Raw genomic sequence first — 24,132 nt, 5'->3', positions numbered from 1 at the left:
AACTGGTGCCCATATGGGATGCTGGTGTCCCAGGTAGAGGCTTAGTCTACTACACCACAGTGCCAGCCACCAGTTCAAGTCTTCATAAAACAGCCTAAGTATCTAACCTCTCGGAAAGACACACAAGGTACTGAACAACAGGGCTTAATGATAAAAATGCAACCTTCAGGCAAATTCCAGAAGCAGCCTTGGTCTGTGTGTCCATAAGACATTGAGCTCAGAGGCAGCCTAAAGCAGTCCCCAGAGACCCAGAGTCCTCTTCCTCCTCCTCCTAATGACGCAGCAGATGGGGGTCTCTGCAGAGGACAGACAACTGCTCTTAGCCACATTCCTGCTCAGGCCCACAGAAACCAGCACCAGGGCAGTAAAAGGGACGGAGAATTGCATACTAAAGTAACACAACCTGTTCCATTAGCTTTCACTTCACCTATCTGACCTTCCTAACCACAGGCAAATCTCACACAGCAATGAGGAAGAGCACTCTGCAATCACACAATCAGAAACTGCATGGGGCCAGCGTTCGTCCCGCTTGGGACAACCACACCCCAGACAGATCAGAGTGCCTGGCTCCAGTCCCCGATACTCTGCTTGCGGCCTGGGAGGCAGCAGATAATGGCTCAAGTGTTTGGGTCCCTTGTGGAAGAGCGGGACGAATTTCTGGGCTCTTAGCTTCAGCCTGATTTGTTGCAGGCATTTAGGGAGTGGATTTCTCTCTCTCTTTCTTCCTTCCTTCCTTCCTTCCTTCCTTCCTTCCTTCCTTCCTTCCTTCCTTTCTTTTACAGGTAGAGTTAGAGAGAAAGGTCTTCCTTCCTTTGGTTCACCCCCACACACACAATGGCCGCTACAGCCGGAACTACACCGATCTGAACCAGGAGCCAGGTGCTTCTTCCTGGTCTCCCATGCAGGTGCAGGGCCCAAGCACTTGGGCCATCCTCCACTGCACTCCCAGGCCACAGCAGAGAGCTGGACTGGAAGAGGAGCAACCGGGACTAGAACCTGGGCCTATATGGGATGCCGGCACCACAGGCGGAGGATTAACCTAGTGAGCCACGGTGCCAGCCCCTCCATCTCTTTCAAATAAAATGAAAATAAATAGGGGCCAGCGCTGCGGCATAGAAGGTTAAGCTTCTACCTGCAGTGCCGACATCTACATGGGTGCCAATTTGAGTCCTGGCTGCTCCACTTCCAATCCAGCTCTCTGCTGTGGCTTGAGACAAGCAGTAGAATATGGTCTAAGTCCTTGGACCCCTGCACTCACGTGGGAGACCCAGAAGAAGCTTCTGGCTCCTGGCTTTGGATGGGCCCTGCTCTGGCCATTGCAGCCATTTGGGGAGTGAACCAGCAGACTGAAGACCTTTCTCTCTCTCTCCCCATTTCTCTTTCTATATCTCTGCCTTTCAAATAAATAAGTAAATATTTAAAAAATAAAAATAGAAACTGAGCCTCAGAGAGGAATTATTAGTTTCAGTTCCCCCTCGGCCAAATCTAGTGTTCTTGGACACCCAGAGAGTTTGAAGGCTGAGACTGAGAACTGTCACTCTCACCGGAAGGGTCAACAATAAAATTCAAACACATGTGCTCAGTAAGGGGTTGCGCATCACGACCTCAGGAGGGAAGTGACGTCAGGGAGGCGGAGGAAGCCGCGAAGATGGCCTTCCACACGGATTCCAGAACCCGCCTGCCCAAGCCGACCCAGCTCCTGCGAGCCCTAGGGTCTGGGGCCCGGTCCTCAGCCCCTCCCAGAGTCTCCGTTAGGGGGTGTGAAAAGATGTTGCTATAGGTCGCTGAGGCCACCATCCGCTATCTCATTGGACGAGATCGAAAAAAGACCGTCCTCCCATTCGCTGGAGGCCAAACCCCGAGAAAGCCCATTGGCTGCGTCGTCCGCGGGCCTTCGCCCGCTTCGAAGGCGGGCTGAGGCCGGGCGAGGAGGGCGCCGGCGAGGGGCTCGCTGTTGCCGTGGTTACGCCTAGGCACGTGTGCAGTCCCGGAAGCGGCTCCGGGAAGCCGCTCGCCGCGCGCGCCGGGGGAGGAAGCGCCGGCCGGTCCGCTCGGCTCGGGTCCGGCTGGGCCATGGAGTCGTCGCCTGAGCCCGCGGCCCGCTGCCTTCTGCCTCTCCCCTTGCTGCTGCTGCTGCTGCTCCTGCTGCCGAGCCCAGAGCTCCGCCCGAGCCACGCCAGGGCCGAGGAGACCGACTGGGTTCGCCTGCCCAGCAAATGCGAAGGTGAGGGGCGGGGCCCGCGGGGCGTTTCCTGCCGGAGGGGCGGGGCTCGCGGAGAGGGGTCGTGGGGCGGGGGCTCGGGCTGTGTGCGCCGCGAGGCTCCGGGGTCGGGGCGCCGCTGGGCGCCGGGACGGGCGAGGGGGAGAGCGAGCCGTGATCATCCAGGCCGTGACGAGGGAGGTGCAGGGCATTGGCGCCCCCAGTCCAGGGTGGGGGTGGCAGGTGCGGGAGAAGGGAGTCAGTCATGAGACTACTTAGGAGGTAGCCAGGTAGAACCAAGTGCAAAGAGAGGGGCCCGCTCAGAGGAAACCACAGATGCCGCGGCCTGCAGGCCAAGAAGGGAAAGAGTTTGAGGAACCGAAAAGGCCCACGTGACTCGGGGCGGGGGGCTGGGAGAGCCTGAGCCGTCCCCTCGTGCCCACCCTGCAGCCTCCTCTGTCACCCCCGCTCCCAGCTCCCTGACGACGGGCTTTTGCCCGGATGTCTGTGCCTACAGTAGGGGGTGGGGACCCCGTTAATGTTTTTGGAATAAACATGGCCATGTGGGAGCTGTGGCTGCGTGTGGAGCAAGCAGGAGAGGCTCCAGGGCCCCTTCAGGGAGAGTGTGGAGCCGGGGGGGGGGGCACCTAGGAGAGGAAGGTGGATTTTAGGATGATGGAGAAGGGCTGAAGACCAGGAGCTGCCCAGTGATCGGGGCTGGGAGGTGCCTGCCTTGGTGCCTCCCCTCCACCTCTCTGGTCACCCACCCCTTCCGTCTCACCTCCCCAGCCTCAGGCCCCTCAGGAAGTTGGCTCTAGGATCCCTAAGCCCTGGGATGTGGGGGCGGGGGCGGGGGACACATAATCCTTTCATGTGAGAGATTAAAAGGGGGATGCTGCAGAGATAAGCTGACCTCACTGGAGGGGACCCCAGATGGCTTCTAGCCCCTGCCTCTGCCTCCCTCTGGAACAGGCAGTAGGGGGGTTAGGATGCTTCACTCTCAGCCTCCTGCAGTCCTGACAGATCCTTTGTCGGTTTCACTTCCTCTTCTCTCTGTTTTCTTTTTCTGATACCAAAGAGCCCCTACTGTTTGTCTTTTTATTCCCCTAGCCTCAGAAGCTCACATTAGTTTTCCATAGGAGGCATTCACAGACTCATGGCTGGGTAGAGCTGGAAAGGATCTTAGGAGACCATCCCCACCTAACCTTTGCTAACTGATGAAGATTCATGTAAAAGGGATTTCCAATCACAGGGTGGCTTGACAAGGCTCTCACCCTTAGGCTCCTCCTGATATTGTATTTCTTAAAGGCTGTGTCTGGCCCACAAAGCCTGGCTCCTGGCTCAGAAGCCCAAGTGGAACAGGCCTCAGCACAGAGGAAGGAGAGCCTGCCCAGAAGAGGAGTAGGCGGGTGTCCATGAGGGTCTGGGGTCTGTGCCATGAGTCTCCTCCAAGTGAGGTTCTGGGTGGGATGCCCCCAGGGTCGGGCGTGGGGGTCTTGAAGATGCTTGGAAGGGTTGGGAAGCAAGGTTGTGGTTGATGGGCCTAAGAGAGGGGGTGTTCCAAACACCCCCTTCGACGCTGCTGGAATACTGCGTGTTGAGGGCGTGGGAGAAAGGGGCAGAGGAGCCAGAAAAATGATGAGTTTGCACAGGACGGAAGAGGGGAAGGAGTCCAGATGTCCCTGGCCAGAGAGCAGGGAGCGGGGGCGTCCTCAGTCCATCGCAGGCTCTGAGATCACCAGCTTACAGTTTGTGGAATTTTCGTGTGTTCCAACTTCCCCAAGCCATCGGTTCGTGTATATGTTGTAACATTTCACCAAACAGGCCCCCAGGACGTGTTTTTATTTCTGTGGTGAATTGGTTTTTGACCAAACTCTGCTGTTAGCAGTGCTGACAGCACTTAAGCTACAGACCATAGTCCCGAAGCGGCTCGGCCACACACACAGTCTCTATCTGCAGTAGTTGTCACGCATCCGTCACAATGCAGGGGGACATCAGAAAGCTCACGGGGTGGGCGTTGTGGGGCAGCGGGTTAAGCCGCTGCCGGGGGCACCAGCATTCCGATCAGAGGGCCTGGATTCAGGCCCGTCTGTATGCTTCCAGTCCAGCTCCCTGCCAGTGTGCACCCTGGAAGGCAGCCGGTAGTGGCTGCAGGACTTGGGTCCCTGGCACTCATGTGAGAGGACCAGGTGGAGTCCTGGCTCCTGGCCTCATTCTGTCCCAGCAGGCATCCAGGAGTGAACCAGCAGATGGAAGATCTACCTCCATCTCACTGTCCTTCTACCTTTCAAATAAAAGAATGGACTTTTTGAAAGTTTTTGGGAAATGCGTATTCTGAAAAAACTATGTGGACTTAAAAAATTTTGCACCAAAATGAGCATATCATTTAATTTCATTTTATCATGTACTTTTTTTTTTAACTTTTATTTAATAAATATAAATTTCCAAAGTACAACTTTTGGATTATGGTGGCTTTTCCTCCCACAACCTCCCTCCTACCTACAACCATCCCATCTTCCACTCCCTCTCCCATCCCATTCTTCATCAAGATTCATTTTCAATTATCTTTATATACAGAAGATCAACTTAGTATATACGAAGTATCAACTTAGTATATACGAAGTAAGGATTTCAACAGTTTGCACCCACATAGATACAAAGTATAAAGTACTGTTTGAGTACTAGTTATACTGTTAATTCCATAGTACAACACATTAAGGACAGAGATCCTACATGGGGAGTAAGTGCACAGTGCCTCCCTTTGTTGATTTAACAATTGACACTCTTATTTCTGACTTCAGTAATCACCCAAGGCTCTTGTCATGAGCTTCCCCTATGGAAGCCTCTTGAGTTCGCCAACTCCGACCTTATTTAGACAAGGTCATAGTCAAAGTGGAAGTTCTCTCCTCCCTTCAGAGAAAGGTACCTCCTTCTTTGATGGTCCGTTCTTTCCGCTGGGATCTCACAGAGATCTTTCATTTAGGTCATTTTTTTTTTCCCCACAGTGTCTTGGCTTTCCATGCCTGAGAAACTTTTTAGCCAGATCTGAATGCCTTAAGAGCTGATTTTGAGGCCAGAGTGCTGTTTAGGACATCTGCCATTCTATGAGTCTGCTGTGTATCCCGCTTCCCATGTTGGATCGTTCTCTCCTTTTTAATTCTATCAGTTAGTATTAGCAGACACTAGTCTTGTTTATGTGATCCCTTTGACACTTAATCCTATCTTTTTGATCAATTATGAACTTAAACTGATCACTTTGACTAGTAAGATGGCATTGGTACATGCCACCTTGATGGGACTGAATTGGAATCCCCTGGCATGTTTCTAGCTTTACCATACCATGTACTTTTTTTTTTTTTTTTTTTTTTTTTTTTTTTTTTGACAGGCAGAGTGGACAGTGAAAGAGAAAGACAGAGAGAAAGGTCTTCCTTTGCCGTTGGTTCACCCTCCAATGGCCACCGTGCCGGCGCACCACGCTGATCCGATGGCAGGAGCCAGGTACTTCTCCTGGTCTCCCATGGGGTGCAGGGCCCAAGGACCTGGGCCATCCTCCACTGCACTCCCTGGCCACAGCAGAGAGCTGGCCTGGAAGAGGGGCAACCGCGACAGAATCCGGTGCCCCGACCGGGACTAGAACCTGGTGTGCCGGCGCCACAAGGTGGAGGATTAGCCTAGTGAGCCGCAGCGCCGGCCACATACCATGTACTTTTAAAAGATTACTATTTGGGTCTGGTATAGTGAGTAAAGCTGCCACTTGCAACACCGGCATCCCAAAGGCACCAGTTTGTGTCCTGGCTGCTCCATTTCTGATCCAGCTGCCTATTAATGACCTGGGAAAAAGCAATGGAAGATAGCCTGAGTGTTTAGGCCCCTGCCACCCATGTGGAAGACCCAAATAAAGCTCCTGGTTTTGACCTGGCCCAGCCCTGGCCATTGGCGACCATCTGGGGAGTAAACTGATCCGAAGCCAGGAGCCAAGAGCTTCTTCTGGGTCTCCCACATGGGTGCAGGGCCCAAGGACTTGGGCCATCTTCTACTGTTTTCCAGGCAGTAGCAGAGAGCTGGATAGGAAATGGAGCAGCCAGGATTCAACCAGCACCCATAGGGGTTGCCAGCACTGCAGGTGGTGGCTTTACTTGCTATGCCACAGTGCCAGTGCCAATAAACAAAATCTTTAAAAAAAATTACTATTTCAGAGAGTTGGACAGACAGAAAGAACTCCCACCCACTGTTCAACTCCCAAAATGCTTGCAATAGCTGGGGCTGAGCCAGGCTGAAGCCGGAGCCAGGAACTCAAAGTGAGTCTCCCATATGGGAGGCAGGGACCCAAGTACTTGCAGCATCGCCTACTGCCTCCCAGGGTCCACACTGGTGGGAAGCTGGGATCAGAAACCAGAGCCAGGAATCAAACCCGGTACTCTGACATGGGATGTGGCCATCTTAACCTGTGGACCAGATGCCTGCTCCACTGGGAGTTTTTTGAAGTGCCCTAGTGGTCTCAGACTGGTGAGAAACAGAAAAATCTAGGCCGGGATGCCCCTCCAAGGACCCTTGTTTCAGTAGAGAACACTTGAGACGATCGAAGGCCCTTGGGAGGGCATGGAGCCCGCAGAGGCCCAGAATGCCCCTCCTGACTCAGTTTCTGACCAGTGCAGACCTGAGAGGCAGCCGTGCTGGGTCATGTGATTGAGCTCCTGCCACCTACAGGAGAGACCTGGATCACGTTCTTGGCTCCTAACTTTGAGCCCAGTCCTGTGCTGGCCATTGTGGAAGTTTGGGGAGTGAACCCAAGGTTGGGAGTTCTTATTCTGTCTCTGCCACTTGAAAAAGAACAGGTGAAATGAGCCCAGAACAGCTTCCTGGGAGAGGAGGCTTTGTGTGTGTGTGTGTGTGTGTTTAAAGAGTTATTTATTTATTTGAAAGGCAGTGTTAGGGAAAGGGAGAGATCTTCCACCTGCTGGGTCACTCCTCAAATGGCTGCAAGGGCTGGAGCTGGGCCAGGCTGACACAGGAGCCTGGAACTCTAGGCCAGATGTCTCTGATGGGTGCAGGGGCCCAAGTGCTCAGACCATCTTCCACTTCTTTCCCATGCATGTTAGCAAGCAGCTGGATTGGAAGCAGAGCAGTCAGGACTTGAACTGGCGCTCCTATGGGATGCCAGCATCGCAGGCAGTGGCTTAACCCGCTGCGCCACAGCGCCAGCCCTGGGAGGAGGCTGGGAGAAGGGGCAGAGAAGCCCCAGAAGGCATTAGCCACTTTCCCAGGGCCTCGGGCCTTCATTTCTGCAGTGGTAATGATGTGTTTGTTCCTCTGTCTCCTCCCCTGGGAGGAGCATCTGGAAGGGAGAGCCCTTATTTTCGTAGCCGTATCCCCAGTCAGTGCCTGACGCACAGGAGTTGCTTAATTACTGTTTGAGGAAGGGTGAGAGGAAAGAAGAAAAGGAATGTGTGAAACTGCAAGAACAAGGTCTCTGGAGGGAATGGAGCAAATTAACTCGGTAGCAGTAGAAAGCTGGGTTGATAAAACAGCCATAAAAGACATTTCAGGGACATTGGGGAAATCTGAATATGGATTATTAGATACTTTGGAATTAGTGTTAATTTTCCAGTATGCATTTATGGTTATTAGAAGGTCCTGGGTAAAGTGATAAGTATAAGTACACAACCGATCAAAAAGATAGGGTAAGTGTCGAAGAGATTTTACAAACTAGACCAATGTAAGCAAATAATGAAGGATAGAATTAAAAGGGAGAGAATGATCCTGCGGGGGAAGCAGGACACACAGCAGACTCATAGAATGGCAAACGCCCAAAACAGCACTCCGGCCTCAGAATCAACCCTTGGGATATTCTGATCTGGCTAAAAGGCCCATGAGAGTCTCACAGGCATGGAAAGCCATGACACGGTGGCAAAAACAACCTAAATGAAAGATCCTGGTGAACAAGACCCCAGCAGAAGGATCAGGCCATCAAGGAGAGAGGCGCCTTTCCCTGAAGGGAGGAAGGAACCTCCACTGTGATACGGCCTTGACTAAACAAGTTCAGAGTTGGTGAACTCAAGGGGCTTCCATAGCCTAGACAGCGCATGGCAAGAGTCTCGGGTGATTGCTGACGTCATAAATAAGAGTGCCAATTGTGAAATCAACAACGGGAGTCACTGGGAACATGCTCCCCACATAGGAGCTCTGTCCTTAATGTGTTTTACTATGAAACTTAAAGACAACACTACTAGTCGAACAATACCCTATACCTTGTGCGGTTGTGTATACTAAGTTGATCTTCTGTATATGAAGGTAATTGAAAATGAAACTCTATGAAGGGCAGGATGGGAGAGGGAGTAGGAGAGGGGAGGGTCGCGGGAGGGAGGGAGGTTGGGGGGCGGGAAGCCACAACAATACAAAAGTTGCACTTTGGGCCGGCGCCACAGCTCAACAGGCTAATCCTCCGCCTTGCGGCGCCGGCACACCAGGTTCTAGTCCTGGTTGGGATGCCGGATTCTGTCCCGGTTGCCCCTCTTCCAGGCCAGCTCTCTGCTGTGGCCTGGGAGTGCAGTGGAGGATGGCCCAAGTGCTTGGGCCCTGCACCCCATGGGAGACCAGAAAAAGCACCTGGCTCCTGGCTTCGGATCAGCGTGGTGCACCGGCTGCAGCGCGCCAGCCGTGGCGGCCATTGGAGGGTGAACCAACGGCAAAAAGGAAGACCTTTCTCTCTGTCTCTCTCTCTCACTATCCACTCTGCCTGTCAATAAATAAATAAATTTTAAAAAAAAAGTTGCACTTTGTAAATTCACATTTATTAAATAAAAAAAAAGAAATCTCACATTAAAAAAAAAAAGAAGGTCCTTGTTCTCAGTTGATGGGTGATGACATATTTAGGGGTGAAAGGTCATATTTGCAACTTACTTTCAAGGTGATGTAACAGAAACAATATATATATTTTTGAGACATATTACCACCTTCTTAGGTTATTATATGTTATATATTGGAGAAAGAATAAATCAACAATTATTGGATATAAATAGGAGGTATATAGTTCATTGTATTCTTTCAGCTTTTCTGTATGTATGAAAAAATTTTTTAAGTTTATTTTTTATTTGCAAGGCAGAGGGGCCGATGCTGTGGTGAGGTGTAGCAGATAAAACCACTGCAGTGTTGGCATCCCATATGGGCACCAGTTCGAGTCCTGGCTGCTCCACTTCAAATCCAGCTCTGTGCTAATGTGCCTGGGGAAGCAGTGGAGGATGGCCCAAGTCCTTGCGACTCTGCACCCACGTGGGAGACCCGGAAGAAGTTCCTGGCTTCTGGCTTCGGATCAGCCCAGCTCCAGCCGTTGCAGCCATTTGGGATATAAACTGGCAGATGTAGGATTTCTCTCTGTGTGTCTCTCCCTCCCTCTCTCTCTCTGCAAAAAAAAAAAAAAAGCACAGTAATAGATAGAGAGCTCTTCCATCCTGTACCTGGCTGGGCCAAGCTGAAGCCAGGAGCCTGGAGCTCCATCAGGGTCTTCTTTTTTTTTTTTTTTTTTTTTGACAGGCAGAGTGGACAGTGAGAGAGAGAGACAGAGAGAAAGGTCTTCCTTTGCCGTTGGTTCACCCTCCAATGGCCGCCGCGGCCAGCGCACTGCGGCCGGCGCACCGCGCTGATCCGATGGCAGGAGCCAGGAGCCAGGTGCTTTTCCTTGTCTCCCATGGGGTGCAGGGCCCAAGCACCTGGGCCATCCTCCACTGCACTCCCAGGCCACAGCAGAGGGCTGGCCTGGAAGAGGGGCAACCGGGACAGAATCCGGCGCCCCGACCGGGACTAGAACCCGGTGTGCCGGCGCCGCAAGGCGGAGGATTAGCCTAGTGAGCCGCGGCGCCGGCCTCCATCAGGGTCTTCTATGTAGGTGGCAGGGACCCAGGTTCTTGAGCCAGCATCCACTGCCTCCAAGGATGCACATTACAAGGAAGCTGGATAGAAAACAGGACCCTGTCCCAGGCATTCCTGTATGGATGTCACGTGGGATGTTGGCATTCCAAACTGCAGCTTGACCTGCTATGCCATGACGCCCAACCTATAAGGGATTTTTAAAAGAGAAATGGAGGAGAAATGAAGTCAGTAGAATGAGGGCCAGAACTGGACGTGGGGCAGTGGGTGTTGGGGCTGGTTTCAGGTAATGAACTCCATCTGGTGGCCTGGTACTCACCCCTTCCCTGCCGTGAGCACTGACATGTCCCCATCTGGGAGGGATCCCCCAACCTGGGCCTGCCTTGCTGGAAAGCCGCCTCTGATGGTTGGCTGGTGTGCGCTCAGCGGGCTCTGCCGTGTCTCCCTCCTCCAGTGTGCAAATACGTCGCCGTGGAGCTGAAGTCAGCCTTCGAGGAAACTGGCAAGACCAAGGAGGTGATTGACACGGGCTACGGCATCCTGGACCGCAAGGCCTCCGGGGTCAAGTACACCAAGTCGTGAGTGACTGGGGCCCCGCGGCCGGGCTGCTTTGTTCCGGAGGCTCCGGAAGCCTGGGCTCCCTTCTTCCTTCCAGCTAGACAGGCTCACCATGAGGGAGTTGACTTTTCCCGAGACCCACGTCTGCCCTGTGGTTCTGCCCACAACTGATCATGTGATCTCCATAAATCCCTCACCTGCCGTGGCCTTGCGGACTGCCGGGACCATCACAGTGATGCCCAGGCTCTGCGTTCTTGCGGGCGGTGCCGTTTTGTAAAGTATTAGTCACCTGGGGTTACTGGCTTTTTATTTTGCCAGGCATACATATTAAAAAATAAAACAACTTTCACCCATCCAAAATGAGATTATATTTTACCATTGAAATTTAATACATATTGCTTTATAAAAAAAATCTGAAGTACTGAATCATTTAGTTTTATACAAACCCTTTCCCTTAGAGCTGTTACAATGTTGTCTCTCTGGTCTGTGTTCCAGCATTTCAGAGCCCCCAGACCAGATGACCTATCTTCCTCCCAGCTCTGACTCCCCGTTGGTGAGCTGTGCAGATGTCGGGCGGCAGGGCTGGAGGGGCGGACGCGAACCCCGCCGGGGCTGGGAGGGGGACTCAGTTGCTGTGCTGCTGCTGTCTCGGCAGGGACTTACGGTTAATCGAAGTCACCGAAACCATTTGCAAGAGGCTCCTGGACTATAGCCTGCACAAGGAGAGGACTGGCAGCAACCGGTTTGCCAAGGTTGGGTTTGTGCTTGCCCCTCGGGCCAGCCTGCGTGGGTCTGAGTGTGTGCCTGCTGCTGTGAGAGTGACTGGGAGATAGTGCCTTGCAAGCCGCCCCCCTTGCCTCTTTCCGTTCTTTTTTTTTTTTTTTTTTTTTTTTTTTTTTTTTTTTTTTTTGACAGAGTGGACAGTGAGAGAGAGAGAGAAAGGTCTTCCTTTTGCCGTTGGTCCACCCTCCAATGGCCGCTGCAGTCGGCGCACCGCGCTGATCTGAAGCCAGAAGCCAGGTGCTTCTCCTGGTCTCCCATGGGGTACAGGGCCCAAGGACCTGGGCCATCCTCCACTGCACTCCTGGGCCACAGCAGAGAGCTGGACTGGAAGAGGGGTAACCGGGACAGAATCCAGTGCCCCGACCAGGACTAGAACCCGGTGTGCCGGCGCCGCTAGGTGGAGGATTAGCCTAGTGAGCCGCGGCGCCGGCCTCTTTCTGTTCTTTAATGGCCGTTTGTACGAGTGGCCCAGCTTTCCCGTGGCAGTTGGCATGTTTATGCTGGCCTGGCCCTGCGCGTCAGGCTCCTGCCTGTTTCAGACACAGGCATAGGTGCACCAAGCCCCATGAAGTCCTGAGATATGGATTAGAGAAAACGCTGCCAGGTGCAGGAGATGCAGAACAAGCAGGAGTAGGGTGGGTGTCAGGGGGCACCTGGGGGCAGCGATTGTCCCCCGGCCCCACTCTGCCCACACCGTCCCTCCCGAGACCCGAGCAGCGTGCCTGTGTAACTGCACTCACTTCTCTCCCTGGAGAATGAGCTGCTTCCAGCGAGCCCCATACTTCTTTGTCTTTAACGTCTTGGTTCCCTGTACATGGCAAAATAGTTGCCACCTGCATTTTTCCACCTAAGTTCCCTCCCAGCCAAGGAGACGAGACTGACTGGTCATAAACGTGAGGGTGTTGTCTCAAGCAACACATGTCCTAGGTTTATCTTTGGAATTTGAATCGTGCGCTCTATTTGGTAATTAGTCCATGTCTGTTGTAATTAAAAGTATTTAAAATGATTTGCCATTGCAAAAAACTGAGAAGCAGCCTACTGTCGGTCGGTCGGGAGCAGTAGAGTACAATGTTGTTGAGGGGTCCTTGCATGGGTTGTCGTGCGGCTGTGAGAGCAGGAAGCAGCTCTTTGTGAACCAAACTGAACCAGTCTCCAAGGTGCATTTTTAAGTAAAAAGGGCGAGGGACAGCATGCATAGTGGGCGTGACGCGCGCCTGCTTCTGCGGAGACAGGGATGGGGAGAGGGCGTGTTTTCCTGCCGGGCTGTGTGGATCATCTCTGGGAAGAGAGCGGAATGGAAGGATGCTTTGTCTCTGGGAGAAAGACCCAGGCAGCCGCCAGAGGTGGTTTTTATAGAATAAAGTGTCCTTCCTGCCCAGGCTGTGCCCTCTCCTGCCAAGGACAGCACAAGCCAGGGAGGAACTGGAGAGGAGCATGGCCAGAGGGGAGTGAGCATGGCCAGCCACAGGGCCGGAAAGAGCCAAGACAAACTGGTTTCCTGGGTCAGAGGGTTCAAAGGGCCTGAGGGCAACAGCGGATCTGTTTGAAGGGGTGAGGTGTGGGGAGGCAAGTCAGGGTGTCAGGGTGCGCATGTGGGCCACGGTGGTGCAACACTGGCCTAAGCGAGGGAAGAAGCGCCCCAGAGGGTCTTGACATCTCTGGGCTGGGTCTGCAGACAGCCCCGGGAGAGGTGGGGGTGCCACTTCCCGCATCTGGTTGCCTCTTGCAGGGCATGTCCGAGACGTTTGAGACGCTACACAACCTCGTGCACAAAGGGGTCAAGGTGGTGATGGACATCCCCTATGAGCTGTGGAACGAGACCTCCGCAGAGGTGGCTGACCTCAAGAAGCAGGTATGGGCCCTTCAGGCCTCACAGACTGGCATGCACAGTGGGGCCGGGCGGGGGCCGGGTCTGCCGAGGGAGGCCCTGGAGCTGAGGGACTTGAGCCAAGCTGTTTCACCTCCTCCGGCTTCAGTTTCCAGCGGCGAGTCCCGCCACCTGCCTGTCTTGCGGTGGGTTGTGAGGCTGAGCCGAGCCGAGCTGAAGTGTTGTGCTTGACAGTGCGACGTGCTGGTGGAAGAGTTTGAGGAGGTGATCGAGGACTGGTACAGGAACCACCAGGAGGAGGACCTGACCGAATTCCTCTGCGCCAACCACGTGCTGAAGGGCAAGGACACCAGTGAGTGGGGAGGCGGCGGCGGGCGGGCTGGCCGCCGGGATGTGTCCTATGCTGCCCCCGCAAGGAGGTGGGTAAGAGAGAACAGAAAAGAGCTCACGGGGCCCAGTGAGGGCACAGGCGCCGAAACAACCCGCAGAGAAGTTCGGTGCCCTCCCAGGGGCCTGGTGGCCGCAGTGAGGCAGCAGTAGGGACAGTGACGTCAGGCACCGCTTGTGGTTGCTGTTCCTGGAGACCCCCCAGTTCGTGCCCCCCCCTCCCCCGCCCTCGCCCCCGCCCCGCAGCCTGGCAGCCGGGTGAGGGTGTCTCTCCTCGCCCCAGGTTGCCTGGCAGAGCAGTGGTCCGGCAAGAAGGGGGACACAGCCGCCCTGGCGGGGAAGAAGTCCAAGAAGAAGAACAGCAGAGCCAAGGCCTCGGGCAGCAGGAGCGGCAGCAAGCAGAGGAAGGAGCTGGGAGGCCTGGGGGAAGACTCGAGCCCCGAGGAGGAGGAGGGCGTCCAGAAGGCGTCCCCTCTCCCGCACAGCCCCCCTGATGAGCTTTGAGCCTAGCCCAGCGTGCCCTGTGCCGAGACCCCAGCCTTGACGCTGAGGAGCCAGGGGCGTGGCTCTGGCGAGCAGAGGTGGCCCGGCTTCAGGCTGCGCCTGAGCTTCTGCTGTGCGCGCTGCCTGCCGAGGAAAGACGCAGCCCCGGGAGGAACTGAGCAGCTGTGGTCGGCCCCGGGCCGGCCTTTCCCCCACCTGAGCGTTAGCTGACACGGGCTTCGGGCAGGCCATGCCCGATGTTTTCAGGACTGTGAGGACTGTGGAGGGCACTCGGGAGGGCAGGCAGCAGAGCGGGGTGCTGGGACTGCAGCCCTCCAGAGCCCGTGAGCACCCCACCCTCCACCCCGCCCTGCAGCACCCCCCGCTCCTCCTGGGGACACCTTGCGATCTGCCCAGCCTTCCTCCCTGGGGCTCAGAGTAAAAACCTTTTGGCCTTTGGGTTCCAGTGTCTGAGTCCTCGTCAGCCTTCAGGTGCATCAGCGCCCCCCGACCCCGCTGCCCTGCCTGCCCTTGTCCTCCCAGCCTCGGGGGCAGAGCATGGCCAGGCCGCCCCCATCTTCCCACTGCCGAGGCAATCTGCCAGCTGGAGAGAATGGCAAGTGGAGGGCAGCCCAGGGTGCTGCGGGGTGGGGCGTGAGTGATGCCCAGCACAGGGTGCTGCCCAGTCCCTCAGCTCACCCTCACGGGCAGCCACAGTAGCTGCCCTCATTCTCCCTGCTCACGCCACTGGCTTGTGTCCTGGGCACCTGGCTGCCCTCCCTCCTGCCTCTCCTGGCTCCCCAAAACCATCCCCTCAGTTGTGTAAAGTGTTTACTGGTTATTCCACCAGCCCCCGCCCCACCCTCCCACCTCAGCCGCCCCACATGTTGGTCTTGAACCTTGTTCCCTGATGACCACACTTGATCTCTGTTCCTCCCGGCCGTCGTGCTTGGAGCCTGGAGTGGAGAACACACGTACACACATTTCCAAGTGACACCTGGATGACACCTGGTTTACACAGAGTTCTCCAGTGCCCAAGGAGGAGCGGGCAGGCTGGCCTCTAGGGAGGACAGTGGGCGGTTCAGGCCCCTCCCAGTCTGTCCTGGGGAGGAGCGAGTGACAACAGCTGCTGTTAGGTGTTATCCTTGGAGCACGCCCGTGAGGTGGGCGCTGCAGAGAACAGGCCCTGGTGGTGGGTGTTCCTGAGCTCCTGCTAGTGACTCCCAGGTCCCTGTCTGGTGGCTGCCAGGGCTCCTTCCCCCAGCACCTGGCACTGACACTGTAGATCAGACTGACCCACCACCACCAGGACTTAAACTGGGGGTGGCTGCCACTGCTGCTTGGAGGGAGTGGCAGGCGGTCCCCCCATCCCTGAGAGCAGCCACCTCACACTTTGCTGCGGAGGCCCAGTGGATAGGCGGGAACACGCCACTGAAGGAGCCTTGAGTGTGCAGAGGCTCAGGGCCCTGAATCCCAACTCCTGGGAGGGGCCCAGGTTTTCTTCCCCTCCCCCAGCTAAGGGCATCCAAGGCCCTGAAGAGAAGACAAAAGTGGGAGCATTCCTTCCTCTGGCTGTTGCTCAGAGCAGGTCCGTGGAGGATGGTACCTCTGTGGTCCAGCCCCACTTTCCCATCTCCTGCTGATGTCCTGGTACAGGGATCCGGGCTGGGGTGGGGGTGGGGTCCACTCCTATCCTGGGCTTTGTTCTCATCACAGGAGATACTTGGGTGTGGGATGTGGGGCTGGGCCCGAGGGCTGGAGATCCATTTGCAGCCCTCTAGACTGTCTGGGATTTGGTGGTCTCATTCTGATTCCCCTGTTCAGTCACTAACCCACAGCACTCCCCCGCCTGGCTCACCTCTGCCCAGAGCTTCATTGATTTATCTTGAAAGAAGGATGAGGCAAACCTTCCTGGGGTGTTGACCCAGTGGCCAATCCCAGCCCAGCCCCAGGCCTGAAGGCAGGCACACTGTGTTCTTCGACCTCCGCTGCGCACGGCCCCCTACCTGCCCCCCACCAGCACAGCTCGGGGAGTTCTGAACTTGGTAATTGCCTCCTACTTCCATCTGAAAGTGAGAGGACTGCCTGAATTCAAAGTAACCTGATTTCAGTCTTCCGATCAGAAATCCTATTGGAACCGGGTTTGTTTCTTTCCTTTTTTTTTTTTTTTTTTTTTTTTTTTGGTGAAGATTTACTTATTTATTTGAAAGGCAGAGTTATAGGAGAGAGATCTTCCATCCACTGGTTTACTCTCCAAATGGTCTCAACATCAGGAGCTGGGCCCATCTGGAGCCAGGAGCCAGGAGCTTCTTCTGGGTCTCCCATGTGGATGCAGGGGCCAAAGCACTTGAACCATCTTCTGCTGCTTTCCCAGGCACGTTAGCAGAGAGCTGGATTGGAAGTGAAGCAGCCAGGACACATACCCGCATGGTGCCCATATGGGATAATGGCGCCGCACACAGAGGCTTAACCTGCTAGGCTACAGGACCAGACCCCCACCTATTTTAAATGAAGTCAAATTGTATATTTAAAAAAAAAAAAAGATTTACTTATTTATTTGAAAAGTCAGTTGCACAAAGAAGGAGAGACAGAGAGTCTCATCTGCCATTTCACTCCCCAATTGGCCACAATGGCCAGAACTGCAGACCTGGAGCCAGGATCTTCTTCCAGATCTCCCACACAGGTGCAGGGGCCCAGGGACTTGGGCCATCTTCTACTGCTTTCCCAGGCCATAGCAGAGAGCTGAATCAGAAGTGGAGCAGCCAGCACCATGGCTCAATAGGCTAATCCTCCACCTGTGGCGCCGGCACACCGGGTTCTAGTCCCGGTTGGGGCGCTGGATTCTGTCCCGGTTGCCCCTCTTCCAGTCCAGCTCTCTGCTGCGGCCCGGGAGTGCAGTGGAGGATGGCCCAAGTCCTTGGGCCCTGCACCCCATGGGAGACCAGGAGAAGCACCTGGCTCCTGGCTTCGGATCAGTGTGGTGTGGTGGCCATTGGAGAGTTAACCAACGGTAAAGGAAGACCTTTCTTCTCTCTCTCTCTCTGTCCACTCTGCCTGTCAAAAAAAAAAAAAAAAAAAAAAAAAAAGTGAAGCAGCCGGGTCTCGAACCGGCACCCACATGGGATGCTGGCACTACAGGCTGCGGCTTTACCTGCCACACCACTGCACTGGCCCCTCAAATTGTACATGGATCTGTACTCTGTAACTTTCTTTTCTATGTCCCAGGGCTTCAGATTTGGTTTATTCGAAGTTTACAAAGACTGTGATAGGATAAAAGGCGGCTGTACCATATTTCAGTAGGCAGAGGTTGTGGGAGAACTGTCTAGAGATGCAGGATTGATATTAATTTGGAAATTTTGTTGGCAATGAAAGATGACAAAAATTAGGGACAATTTGGTACTGAATGCAATATCAGTAAGTAACACCTTCATGTAAAGGACAGCTGGGGCCGGTGCCATGGCGTTGCGGGTGGAGCCGCTGCCTGCAGTGCCGGCTTCCCAAATGGGCACCAGTTCAAGACTCGGGTGCTCCACTTCCGATCCAGCTCTCTGCTGTGGCCTGGGAAAGCAGTAGAAGATGGCCCAAGTCCTTGGACCCCTGCACCCACGTGGGAGACCCGGAAGAAGCTCCTGGCTTCTGGCTCCTGGCTTTGGATCGGCGCAGTTCCAGCAGTTGCAGCCAAATGGGGAGTGAACCAGAGGATGGAAGACTCTGTGCCTCTCCTTCTCTCTGTGTAACTCTGGCTTTCAATTAAATAAATAAATCTTTAAAAAAAAGTGGGGATCAAGCTCATACATGGGCCTTCGGGGGACCCCTAAGTAATTACCCAATCGTATGTTACAGGACAAACTCCCAAAACTGGCTGGAGGAACTGCCCCAGAACCCCCAAAGCTGGGTTCACTCACCTGATGCAGGGGAAGGCAATTGCTGAGACCAGGGTGGTAGGAGAAAGTAGCTTATCTGCAGTGCCCAGAGCCAAGGGCGAGGCAGCTGGACGTCAACTCCTGGCCTTCTCAAGGGATTGATGGCCGTGAATTGTGTAGACTGTGTGTTGAGCAGTGAGTGAGCAGCTCCCAGCCTGTTTTAAAAAATTTTTTTAAGATTTATTTATTTATGGGGCCAGTGCTATGGTGCAGTGGGTTAATGCCCTGGCCTGAAGCGCCGGCATCCGATATGGGTGCCAGTTCGAGACCCGGCTGCTCCACTTCTGATCCAGCTCTCTGCTATGGCCTGGGAAAGCAGCGGGGGATGGCCCAAGTCCCTGGGCTCCTGCACCTGTGTGGGAGACCCAGAGGAAGCTTGTGGCTCCTGGCTTCGGATTGGCACAGCTCTGGCCATTGCAGGCAATTGGGGAGTAAACCATCAAATGGAAGACCTCTCCCTTCCTCCCCCCCCCCCCCCCGCCTCTCTTCTCTCTGTGTAACTCTGACTTTCAAATAAAGAAAAATCTTCTTTAAAAAAAAAAAAGATTATTTCAAAGGCAGAGCAATGGAGAGGGAGGGAGAGAGAGAGAGAGAGAGAATCTTTCCAGTCTTCCCAAATGACCACAATAGCTAGGACTGGGCCAAGCCAAGTCAGAAGCCAGGAACTCCATTTGTGTCATCCACATGGATAGCAGGGACCAAAGTACTTAAGCCATCATCAGCTGCCTTCCCAGTGGCACATTGGCAGGGAGTTGGATCAGAAGCGGAGCAGCCAGGACTCGAATAAGTGCACCGATATGGGATGCCAGCATGGCGAACAATGGTTTAACCCATGTGCCAAAACACCAGTCCCTCCTGGATTGCTCAGTGAAAGGGGCCAACGTGCTTTCTTGTGGTGCCAAAGGCAGGCTTGAGTCTGTCTGGGGTGTCTGAGTAGGACTTGCAAGTTCCAAGGAAGCTCTCAAAATAGGGGTTAGCACTGAGGCGTTAACTAGAGGTATACTCAGGTCTGGGCTCCAGTCCACCCTTGTGCTTTAATGAATTCACCTTTAGCAAGGAGGTAGGTGACTGGCAATCATCAAATGCAAGACAGAGGAACCGCAAGCTGAGGGAGAGGTACCCATGAGGTCCACATCTGAGGCATTAGGGGTAGGGGCTTAGCTTCAATAACAGCATGGGTTTTAAACATTTAAAAAAAATTTTATTCATTTTTATTTCTTTGAAAGGCAGAATGACAAAGACAAAAAGAAATGAAGAGAGAGAGAGAGCTTTCATTTGTTGGTTTAATTCCCCAAATGTCCCCTCCCCCCCAGCCACTAGCTAGGGCTGGGCCAGATTAAATCCAGGAGGCAAGAATGCAATCCGAGTCTCTCATGTGAGTGGGCAGGGACCAAAGTACTTGAGCCAAACCCTGCTGCCTCCCAGGGTACCTATTACCAATAAGCTAGAATTGGGAGTGGAGCCAGGACTCAAACCTAGGTACCCAGATATGAGATGTGGGCATCTTGGGGCTGGCCAGCCTGAGGCTGAGGGCAGGGATAGCCAGGAATTCAGTCCACGTGAGTGGCAGGGACCCAGTCATGTGACCATCACCACTGCCTCCCAGGTTCTGCATTAGCAGGAAGCTGGAGTCTGAAGCTATAGCGGGGAACCAAAAACCAGAATTCCACTGTGGGATGCGGACATCCTAAGTAGTGTCTTAACTGCTGGGCCAAATGCCTGCCCTCCTCCCAGAATATTCTGAGGGAAGAATGACTCTGGGTTCACTTAAATTCCCCAGTACCGTGCCCCTGATGCCAGAGACCTGTTGTCAGCAGGAGGGTGAGCACATGGCTTCATTACTTGGACATGGACAGGCACGGTTGACGCTGTCCTTGTGCTGAAAATAGAAAGTTAAGCATGATTACATAATCTCTGGGTTCCTCCAGCTCTGAGATTCCATAGACAATCAAAGGGTTAGGGAGAGGAGGCTCGTTTGTTCTAGATTCCATAGCTGGCTCTTTATAGGCAGAGGAACAGTGCGGGTGGAGGCGGCATCCACATCATGGTCTCAGTGGCACTTTCCTAAATCCACCTTAGTCAGGGTCTTGTCCTTGGGAGAGAAATTTGGAAAACTTACTGCTCCGGGCAGTAAGGGTAGACATGCACTAAGCAAACCAAATGACTAATTTGTTTATTTCATTTGAAAGGCAGAGAGACAAGAGACAGAGAGACATACAGGCTAACAGAGAGAGCCCCATCCACTGGTTCACTCCCCACATCCCCACAACAGCCAGGGCTGGAGCAGGCCGAATCCAGGAGCCTGGAACTCAGTTCCCATCTCCCACATGGTCACCTGCTGCCTCCTTGGGTCAGCACTGTTAAGAAGCTGGAACAGGAAGTGGAGCCAGGACTTGAATCTCGGCACTTCGATATGGGATGTGGGTGTCCCTGAGTGGAGTCTTAACAGCCAGGCCAGATGCCCACTCTCAAATGCCCAACTTACAAAGAGACAGTGTGAGGGTCTCCCGGGCCCCTCGAAGACCCCAGCAACGGGGTCATGGAACATGTCCTGGCCAGCGACAGTCAGCCCAGGTCTGTGTCCCCAGGTTAGGATCCACATTTGCAGCGGTTGTCAGCTTCCAGCTGGCCTGCGTGGCCCTGGCTCCCTCGCAGTGTATTTTAGTAAATCTAACTCTGCTCACTCTCCGCTCTGGTGAATTCTCGCTGCCTGCCACACAGGCCTCAAATGGTCACTTCCCACGACAGATGGGAACAATAAAATAGCAAGGGCACCGAGCATGCTCACTCCTGCCCCTGTATGTGTGACCCTGTGGGCGCCTGGAGGGAAGCAGATGGTCTTTAGTGCCCAGTGGACCAGATGTTAGAAGCGGGTGGGCGGGGGGTAGGAACCACACTCAGCCTTAGCAGGCTCAGGGGGAATCCTGAAGTGTCTGTCGCCTACACAACAGCGACACACCTGCTCCAGGTGGGCAGGGATGCTTCTTCCTCCAGTCAGGGCTCTGTCCCTGACTGTGGGAAACGGAGCGGCACCATCCCCAGGACGCCTCGTGCCCGGGCTTTCCTGGCTGCCGGGCCTTCCTCCTGTACGCCCATCGCCTCGCCGCGCGGTCCAGTCCTGCCGCTCCCCGCCCCCGCCCCTCACCCCGCTCAGCTCGGTGTGGGTTTTGAAGTGCTCTTCCCTTTTTCCCAACCGGAGCAGGCGTGGAGAGGGCCCTGTGCCTCCCGGGGCCGTCCTGCAGGTGCGGGCCGAGTGGGCAGCAGGTTCCTTCCCACGTGGGCTTGTCCAAAGGGCTGGGTGCTGAACTGCCGGGCAGCGCCTTGCCCGAAGTCCCGGCAGCAGCGGGCTCGCGGCCACGAGTCCAGGAGGGGCGTGTCCCCGCGCTCACCTGCCATTGGCCAGGTGAGGCTGCCGGGTCGACCGCCGCGGCCGAGCTATAAGTGCCGAAGCCGAGGTTGCGGGGCCCAGGCGCGGTCAGGATGGTGGACAGCGTGTACCGGACCCGCTCTCTGGGGGTGGCGGCCGAAGGCCTCCCGGACCAGTACGCGGACGGGGAGGCGGCGCGCGTGTGGCAGCTCTACATCGGGGACACCCGCAGCCGTACCTCCGAGTACAAGACGTGGCTGCTCGGGCTGCTGCGGCAGCACGGCTGCCGGCGGGTGCTCGACGTGGCCTGCGGCACCGGGTGAGCCCGAGCGGGGTAGGGGGGCGACCAGGGGTCGGCTTGGCCCGGCCGCCAAACCACATGGCAGGCAGGAGCCAGGGCCCAGGAGCGCCGCCGCCGCCTCCGGGGGAAGAAGGGGTGCGGCGAGTGTCCGGGCGAGGGCGGAGGGAGAGCGGGGGTGAGGGTGCGCGGGCCTGGGCCTGGGCCGCAATGAGAGCGATCAGGGCGCAGAGCAGGAGCCGGACTTTGGGGCCAGCCCTGATCCTGGCTCCCACCTGGCCCCTCCAGCCCTGACCTTGGGCAGCGTTAACAATTGCTCAGCGTGCGTACATGCCAAGCGCTGCACCAGGAACTTGTGTTCCTGCTGTTTTTCAAACCCTCACAAAACCCCATGGGGGTGAGTAGTGCTAATCCGCACTCACTCCTGGGGAAGTGAGGGCTCAAAGTCAGTCAAGGCCCCACCTGGTGCGGAGGAGACACCACCCCAGGTTGGTTAGGGTCGCGCCACTGCGCTGTCCTGCTTCTGGGGCTATAACTTAACTCCAGGAACTGCAAGTTGTCCCTTTCTCAAAGGCAGCTCACACACCTGCCCCAGAGTCCCTGGGAGGATTAATGCAGTTTGCACATTGCCTGGCTCTGCAAAGGTGCTCGTTAAGAGGCGCCCCCTGGTGATCAGCTGCAGATTTGCCAGGTCATCTGAGGGCAGTGAGAAGGCAGAGGAAGCCTGGGCCTCTGGAGTTGGGACAGAGGGGCTCCACTTGCCAGGGGCCTCCTTGTCTTCCCAGGCCCCTGACTGCCCCTCTCCGACCCTGTGCAGGGTGGACTCCATCATGCTGGTGGAGGAGGGCTTCAGTGTGACGAGTGTGGATGCCAGTGACAAGATGCTGAAGTATGCGCTTAAAGAGCGCTGGAACCGGCGGCACGAGCCTGCCTTCGACAAATGGGGTATGCAGTTCCGGCTGGGCGCAGCCCAGAGACGCCGTCCTCTCTGCCCTGGGTGCCAGGGCTGGGCAGGGGGACAGCTGGTTCTCCTCAAGGGGACAGCAAAACGGTCATCTCTCTGAGGAGGAAGGCTTGGGTACCAGAATGGGGCAGTGAGTGTGAGAGCTTTAACTGGCCCTCCCCCCAAATGAACACACACACACAGCCCCCACCTCTCTTGACCCCTCCATGTCCATCAAGACCCCCTCCTAACTGGATAGGATTGCGCACGCATGCAGGTGGGTGTGCATCTTAAAGAACAAACAGGCAGGACTGCACTTGGTGGAGGGGTGCTAGTCATGCCACGAGGTTACCCTGCTTCCTCTTCTCCCGCCTGGCCCCATAGTCATAGAAGAAGCCAACTGGATGACTCTGGATAAAGACGTACCCCAGCCAGCAGGGGGTGGCTTTGATGCGGTCATCTGCCTTGGAAACAGTTTTGCCCACCTGCCAGACTGCAAAGGTGAGAGGTGTGGTCTCGGGCAGGCAGAGCCTTGCCTTGAACCCCACCCCTTTCCACAGACCCCTGGGAGCCTGCCCTCCTGCCAAAGCACACTCTGCTCTCTGCCCTCCTGTGCCGCAGTGCTGGAGCCCCTGGGGAGGAGACGGATGGGGGGAGGCTGGCGCTAGGGGCCCTGAGCTGACCGAGCCTCTGCCTGGAGCTCAGGGGACCAGAGCGAGCACCGGCAGGCGCTGAAGAACATTGCAAGCATGGTGCGCACCGGGGGCCTGCTGGTCATCGACCACCGCAACTACGACCACATCCTCAGCACGGGCTGTGCGCCCCCCGGGAAGAACATCTACTACAAGGTGAGCCCCCCAGGAGGGAGGGGCCGCAGTGCACGGTGTGAGCCTGGGCTCCAGGGCCCCACGGTGGGTGACAGAGGCTCACACAGCCTGTACCACTGCCCAGAGTGACCTGACCAAGGACGTCACGACGTCAGTGCTGACAGTGAACAACAAAGCCCACATGGTGACCCTGGACTACACGGTGCAGGTGCCGGCGGCTGGCCAGGACGGCCCTCCGAGCTTGAGGTAACACTGGGCTTGGCGGAGGTGAGGTGGCCATGAGGGGAGCCGGGGCCAGCAGGCCTCACGGCTGGCTGGGGCTCTGTTGCAGTAAGTTCCGGCTCTCCTACTACCCACACTGTCTGGCACCCTTCACGGAGTTGCTGCGAGCAGCCTTCGAGGGCAAGTGCCAGCACAGCGTCCTGGGCGACTTCAAGCCTTACCAGCCGGGCCAGGCCTACGTTCCCTGCTACTTCATCCACGTGCTCAAGAGGACAGCCTGAGTGCGGCCGCAGCTCCCACAGCCTCCTGCCCGACCTGGGGAGGGGGGCCCGGCAGCCCCACGCCCAGCCCCTCTGTCCCTGCAGGTGCTGGGGGTGTGGGTTCAGGCCAAAGGTAGAGTAAGCAATACAGCCTGTGCCTTGTCGGATCCTGCAGGCTTTGTGTTTCTAT

The 24,132-nt window shown here is 55.6% G+C and overlaps 2 protein-coding genes across 4 annotated transcripts; both read left to right on the top strand.

The window, feature by feature from the left end:
• Window positions 1-1,621: 1,621 nt before the first annotated feature.
• Window positions 1,622-14,562, top strand: CNPY3 (canopy FGF signaling regulator 3). Of its 3 annotated transcripts, none has more exons than XR_011388679.1 (7): window positions 1,622-2,224; window positions 10,518-10,641; window positions 11,117-11,174; window positions 11,277-11,373; window positions 13,134-13,256; window positions 13,467-13,584; window positions 13,903-14,562. XR_011388679.1 is itself a non-coding variant. In XM_017345135.3 (7 exons), exons 1-7 carry the CDS (start codon window positions 2,074-2,076, stop codon window positions 14,121-14,123), a joined length of 963 nt encoding a protein of 320 aa, XP_017200624.1. In that variant the 5' UTR covers window positions 1,622-2,073; the 3' UTR covers window positions 14,124-14,562. The 3 variants fall into 3 exon arrangements, 2 of the variants coding, with proteins under 2 accessions (XP_017200624.1, XP_002714457.1); XM_017345135.3 differs by having other exon boundaries at window positions 11,117-11,170; window positions 11,202-11,373; XM_002714411.5 differs by lacking the exon at window positions 11,117-11,174.
• A 6,906-nt stretch (window positions 14,563-21,468) lies between these two features.
• GNMT (glycine N-methyltransferase) lies at window positions 21,469-24,109 on the top strand. The gene is made up of 6 exons (XM_002714413.5): window positions 21,469-21,711; window positions 22,508-22,635; window positions 23,018-23,134; window positions 23,339-23,481; window positions 23,585-23,706; window positions 23,792-24,109. Exons 1-6 carry the CDS (start codon window positions 21,506-21,508, stop codon window positions 23,961-23,963), a joined length of 888 nt encoding a protein of 295 aa, XP_002714459.1. The 5' UTR covers window positions 21,469-21,505; the 3' UTR covers window positions 23,964-24,109.
• Window positions 24,110-24,132: the final 23 nt, after the last annotated feature.

Source organism: Oryctolagus cuniculus, chromosome 5 (genome assembly GCF_964237555.1).
Source record: "Oryctolagus cuniculus chromosome 5, mOryCun1.1, whole genome shotgun sequence".
Classification (NCBI taxonomy): Eukaryota; Metazoa; Chordata; class Mammalia; order Lagomorpha; family Leporidae; genus Oryctolagus; species Oryctolagus cuniculus.
The sequence above is the reverse complement of the archived record's forward strand: the minus strand, read 5'-3'. Positions and strand labels throughout refer to the sequence as shown.

Excerpts from the sequence above, each read along its gene's own strand:
- GNMT (XM_002714413.5), top strand. The coding sequence starts at position 21,506 with ATGGTGGACAGCGTGTACCGGACCCGCTCTCTGGGGGTGGCGGCCGAA. Across the intron at positions 22,636-23,017 it reads GCCTGCCTTCGACAAATGGG|TCATAGAAGAAGCCAACTGG; the intron begins GTATGCAGTTCC and ends CTGGCCCCATAG. Across the intron at positions 23,482-23,584 it reads GGAAGAACATCTACTACAAG|AGTGACCTGACCAAGGACGT; the intron begins GTGAGCCCCCCA and ends ACCACTGCCCAG.
- CNPY3 (XM_017345135.3), top strand. The coding sequence starts at position 2,074 with ATGGAGTCGTCGCCTGAGCCCGCGGCCCGCTGCCTTCTGCCTCTCCCC. Across the intron at positions 11,374-13,133 it reads GCAGCAACCGGTTTGCCAAG|GGCATGTCCGAGACGTTTGA; the intron begins GTTGGGTTTGTG and ends TGCCTCTTGCAG. Across the intron at positions 13,257-13,466 it reads TGGCTGACCTCAAGAAGCAG|TGCGACGTGCTGGTGGAAGA; the intron begins GTATGGGCCCTT and ends TGTGCTTGACAG.